The 6,000-nt window shown below is 40.3% G+C and overlaps 1 protein-coding gene across 6 annotated transcripts in view; it reads right to left on the bottom strand.

Annotated features, from left to right (window-relative positions):
• The window catches only part of Zmym6 (zinc finger MYM-type containing 6), a 45,594-nt gene that overhangs the window by 17,779 nt on the left and 21,815 nt on the right, over positions 1–6,000 (bottom strand). For all 6 annotated transcript variants that reach the window (XM_028759894.1, XM_028759893.1, XM_028759895.1 and 3 more), the window contains 4 exons: positions 3,736–3,886; positions 2,274–2,389; positions 1,034–1,309; positions 283–433 (listed from right to left, as the gene is read on the bottom strand). In XM_028759894.1, the coding sequence (XP_028615727.1) occupies positions 283–433; positions 1,034–1,309; positions 2,274–2,389; positions 3,736–3,886 (694 nt within the window). The remainder of the gene's footprint in view (positions 1–282; positions 434–1,033; positions 1,310–2,273; positions 2,390–3,735; positions 3,887–6,000) is intronic.

The following is a 6,000-nucleotide window of genomic DNA, read 5'->3' as shown; positions in this document are numbered from 1 at the left end:
TCTTTTTTTTTTTTTTTTGGTTTTTTCGAGACAGGGTTTCTCTGTGTAGCCCTGGCTGTCCTGGAACTCACTCTGTAGACCAGGCTGGCCTCAAACTCAGAAAGCCGCCTGCCTCTGCCTCCCAAGTGCTGGGATTAAAGGTGTGCGCCACCACCGCCCGGCCCAAGAAACCATGTCTTGAAGAAAGAAAAGAAAAAAAGAATGTTCAAGTAATGCTTCCTAGAAGATAAAAACTGATCATGAACTCCACAACGTATGTGCAATACTGAGAGCCTCTTTTACCTTCACTACAGAACGGCTTGTCAACCCCTGAGAACCGCACAGTGTCCTCTATGGTTTTCTGTAGCTTACAGTAGTCGCACAAGGCCTTAACTTTATTTTGCCTTTTGTATTCATCACAGCAAGCCTTGCCACAAAACATAAACATTCTACCCTGCAAAAACAAGCAAACAGTCGTTAAACTCTAACCAACCCATGGGAACATGGGCTGGAAACATGGTTCCATGGTCAAGAGTGTACTGTTCTTACAGAGGACTGAGTTCAATTCTCAGTACCCATGATAGGCTGCCCATAATTACCTAGAACTGCAGCTACAAAGGGGATCCAATGCCTGTGGCCTCCATAAGCACTGTGATCACACGTGCGAGCGCACACACACACACACACACACACACACACACACACAAAGTTAAAAATACATCTCTCTCTTTTTCAAAATCTATCTAAACATCAGCTTTTTCATTAGCAAGCCTTTTTCCAGACCAGTGAGATGGCTCAGCAGGTCAAGGCACTTGCTGCCAAGTCTGACAACCCAAGTTCCATCCTAGGTCCCATGTGATAGAAGGAGAGAACCAACTCTTGCCAACTGTTCTCCACATGCACACCATGGAATGCTCAGATGTGTGAATACACAAATCAACACAAAATAAATATATTTTTAAGTCAGCACAAACTGAAGAACTGTCAAACTGGAAAAACCAGAAATGCTCTAACTAGATGGTTTACACGAATCTCTTTCAGGCTGTCTCCTTACCTTGTAGAAAAGCAGCTCTGGTTTTGTGGCAAACAGAAGGCTACACTGCAGGCATGTGAGTTTCAAGAATGAATGGGTCAAAGCAATCTGGTCGGACTGTTTAGCAAGAGTCTCCAGAGCAGTTGCAGCAGGGTTGCTGATGGGGCTACTGAAGGAAGAGGCAGGGGTATCTTTTCTGGCTGACACTGCAGACTGCACCGGTGTGCTCGTCACCTCATGGCCCTGAGTTACAGGTGTCAATGAAGAGTTTCTTCCCTTTGGCTTGTTAAATACATTCTAAATGAATACAAAGCAAAGGATTTTACCAAATAAGAAATAATGTAACATAATTGTTTTAATTTACTCATTTTAATAAATTCATTCCACAAACATTTTTTTTTAAACTTTCACTTCTAACAGAAAGAATTTCAGTGGCATACCTTCCAGTGCAAAGGGTTAAAAAAAAATGAAACATTTGATCAAAGGTGATGAACCAGAACAAAAGATTCCTGCAGACTCTCCCTGGGATGCCTTCCTCAAGCCCTACACACACCACCAACCAGCTCCTGATGGCTAGTGCCACAGTGGATACACTAGGCCTCCTCACACCCAAGAAAACAAGAAATTCTTCACTCTTTCTGCACAGAGTGGGTAGAAATGGGGAAGGGGGAGCAATCCAGGCTGAGAATCATTACGTTCCTGGCCCAGGACACAAGGGCACATGAGCCTGGCTGAGCTTCTGAGCTTCACCATTCCACCTCTCAAACCACACTCTAGCCTCTACTCTTTTAAAAAGGAGAGAGCCAAAATTAGAATGGTGGCACATAACTACAATCCCAACATTTGGATCCAGAGTTCAAGGCCACCCCTGGCTACATATCAAGTTCCAAGGCTAGCCTAGACTATAGCAGGAGACCCTGAAAGAAAAAAAGAAAAAGAAAACAGTGAAAGAAAGAGAGCCAAGAGGAGGAAGTAGGAGGGGAAGGTACTTGACTCAAGGACCATGAATAGGAAAGGAAAGGAAAGGAAAGGAAAGGAAAGGAAAGGAAAGGAGAGGAAAGGAAAGGAAAGGGGAAAGGAAAGGGGAAAGGGGAAAGGAAAGGGGAAAGGAAAGGAGAAAGGAAAGGAGAAAGGAAAGGAAGGAGGAAGGAAGAAAGAAAAGAAGGAAAGAAGGAATTAATTTAATCTTTTACAATGTTTTGCCATAGATCAATCAATCCCTTAGTGAACTAGAGAGAAGAAATAGCACCTTGCATCATACCTGGAAAGCCAACACACAGTTGGAGCTACAAAAACTGCAAATAGTTCCATTTGACATTGCTAGGTGATACTGAGGGACTGCTGCAGTTTTACAACTATGACACACAACCTGTATACCTTAATGACAAAAGATAAAAGACAATGAATGTTATACACGTGCACAGATGATGCGAAAGTCTAGTAGTAGAAGACAATCAAATACTTAGCACGGTCTCTCCTATGCCCTTTGGGGGCCAGCTCCCAGACTTCGTCAGGGATATCCAACATCTGCAGATATGCTTATGTCCGTCTTACAGAATGGTACCAGAGTATTTGCATATCATCTATGTACACTCTAAATACCCCTTACAGATCATCTCTAGATTACTTAGAATACTTAACAAAAATGTAAGTATCATATAAATAGCTGATATGCTGTATTAGTTCAAGAAAAATAATTTTTAAAAACCGTAAAATTCAATTATATTTGCTGAGGGTTTTTGGTTTTTGTTGTTATTGAGATAGGGGTCCTGGATGTCCTGAAATTCACTATGTAGATCAGGCTAGCCTCAAACTCACAGAGATCCCCCTGCTTCTGCCTCCTGAGTGCTGGAATTAAAGGTGTGCAACACCATGCCTGGCATTTGCTGAATACTTTTGAGGAACAGTTTGTTGAGTGTAGTAGAACCCATAAATATGGATGTCAGCTATAATATAAAAAATATCACAGTACTTTACAGTAATCTCTAAATCTAAATACAACAGCTAACTTCGACTAACTCCTACTCATCAAAGCCTAATGGAAAGGCCTGGGAAGATAGTTCAGTGGTTAAGAGCATGGGCTGCTCTCCTCGAAGACCTGGATTAGATTCCTAGCTCCCACATTGTGGTTTCACAGCATCTGTAACTACAGTTCCAGAGGATCCAAAGCCCTCTTCTGGCATCCACAGGCATGCAGGCACATAGACATACATGAGGACAAAACAGGCAAATAAAATACAATAAAATATTTTTACCAAGAAAAATAGCTTAAAACTTAGTAATAATTTTTTCTTACACATGAAACCATAAAATATATTCTACAAAAAGGAGGATCAGTGAAAATCTATTTTCCTTTATTATCAGTTCTTCAAAAGAAAATCAGTCTTGTGGTTTTAGCCATATTAAATAAGTTTAGTATTTCACAAAATTAAGTAACAGCAATTTTGGTCATTTTTTAAAAAATTTTTTCTGGGGTTTTGTTGTCAAGTGTTTATTTTTTATATTTATTTATTTTATGGATATGAGTACACTGTTGCTGTCTTCAGACACATGAGAAGAGGGTATCGGATCCCATTACAGATGATTGTGAGCCACCATGTGGTTCCTGGGAATTGAACTCCGGACCTCTGGAAGAGCAGTCAGTGCTCTTAACCACTGAGCCATCTCTCCAGCCCATGGTCCTCTTTTATATGTTATTAAATCTATAAATTTATCAAATTTACCTGAAGAAATAACAGTCTTAATTCTGTAAGCAGATAAGCAGTTAATAGAACAGAACAGCTCTGTTCTTCCTGAGTCATTGGTAGTCTCAATCATTTCAGCAGACAGTCTCGATGAGTTCCCCAAGGCATAGAGTGGCTTCGGGGCCAGGTTCTATGAGGATAGCAATAATATAAGATGTACATAAGCATAAGTTCAAACATAATTACATTATTGTTTCAAATAAGAAAAGGGCCAGAGATGGCTCAGTGGGTAAAGTGCTTGCTATGCAAAAGCATGAGAACATCAATTCAAAATTCCAGATCCCACACAAAGCCAGAGACAGTGTGGATGTACAATCCCAGTGTTCCTACAGCAAGATGAGAGGCAGAGATGGAGAATCACCACAACTTCACAGCCAGTCAGCCTGACAGACACACCTAGAACTAAAGAGACCTTGACTCAATCAAGGTAGGTGCAGGACAACACTGGCTACTGTCCTCTGACACACATATGCTATGGTGTGCACACTTGTTCACTAAGACACATAACATGTACACATAAATACATACACATAGCTGTCTTTGGCTAGTTTGGAGGTTCTTTATTCTACCCTTCTCCACCCTTTTTCAACTGTTTCAACTCCCTAACACTAGATAAGACAGAGAAAAGGAGAGAGAGGAAAGAGAAGAGATACACCTGAATAAAGTCAGGGGTTGGGCCGGGCAGTGGTGGCGCACGCCTTTAATCCCAGCACTTGGGAGGCAGAGGCAGGCGAATTTCTGAGTTTGAGGCCAGCCTGGTCTACATCTACAGAGTGAGTTCCAGGACAGCCAGGGCTATACAGAGAAACCTTGTCTTGAAAAACAAACAAACAAACAAACAAAAAAGGTCAGGGGTCGGAAAGGGGGAAGACACTACTTCCCGCTAATTAGGGACACTGAGTTCCTTGGGGCAAGCTTCATCTTCACAGTCAGGATATCTAATTTCTTCTTGTGTTGTCTCTTCTTTGAGAATGACTATTTAACAAACTACAACCAACAACAACAACCAACAAACCAACAACAACCCACTCTGCCTCTCTGGACCCTAACATTTATATATCCTCTGAAAAGTCCCCAGAATTCCAAAAAGTCACACAATCACAGAAACTATCTGCAGCTGGCAAAAACATGCCTCTTCTAGGGCACGAGTCAGATCATAGTCAGCTGCTGTGGACAACTGAAGTAGCCCCTTATCCCATACCTGGGATTAAAATGAAAACACATTTTTATAGTATTTCTGTGTTTTTTTTAAAGAAACCAAAATTCCAGATTCCTCACTACACACACACACACACACACACACACACACACACACACACACATATATTCAATCATACATATAGATTTTAAAAAGAAACAAAAGAAAATCAAATAATGAAAAAAAAAAAGCCCAGACAGGTGTGATGTCCCAATAAATTGGAAGATGGATGCAACAGGATCAGGAACCTAAGGCCAGCCTTAGCTACAGAACTGAAAAAAAACAGTAACTACTCAACTAACAACAAAGCACACTGTAAGTAATGAACAACGTACCGATGACACACTTTCCTAATCATAAATAAATATTAGGTAATCCATGAAGCATGGACCTCAGTATAGAAAAGTTTTATCACTTAAAACCACCTAAATTGGGTGACTGTCCAACAAGAGATAGAAATGAAGCTTGATTAATTCATATTAAGAGATCCTAAAAAACTTCCTTATCAAGCTGAGAATCATATAAGTAGGAATAATTATATAATGAACTATAGTCTACCCATGTTTTAACAAATAATAATGACTAACACTTACATAGTATTGACTTCTGAATGCTTACCATAAGCCAAACCCCATGGGGAAGCATTTTTAACTTTAAAATTATCACCAACACAATAGCAAACCTTTTAGTAAGGAAGTAAATGGTATGGAAATGTAGTACATTATGATGTTTCACACAATCTGCTTACTAAAAATGTGCCCCAGAAATCTCGAAGAGTACAATGCCAGTCCCAAGTTAGGGAAGGACTGATACTTAGGTCACAGATAAAAAGCAGCTGTTAGTTTCCTGTGACACTAGGAACTTGACTGCATACAGTAGCAATTCCTAAAAATAAAATACTTTTTAATGATAAAAGGACATTTCAAATTGCTCCAAGAAATTAACAAATCAAAAATTTGCTAAGGAATTGTGTTTTCATGTGCAGGTTCATGAGTGTGTCATGCATGCACATGTACATGTGGGGGGGGGGTCAAGGGCTAATCCTG

Source organism: Grammomys surdaster, unplaced genomic scaffold, assembly GCF_004785775.1.
Source record: "Grammomys surdaster isolate TR1022 unplaced genomic scaffold, NIH_TR_1.0 126313, whole genome shotgun sequence".
In the NCBI taxonomy this organism is placed as follows: Eukaryota; Metazoa; Chordata; class Mammalia; order Rodentia; family Muridae; genus Grammomys; species Grammomys surdaster.
The sequence above is the reverse complement of the archived record's forward strand: the minus strand, read 5'-3'. Positions and strand labels throughout refer to the sequence as shown.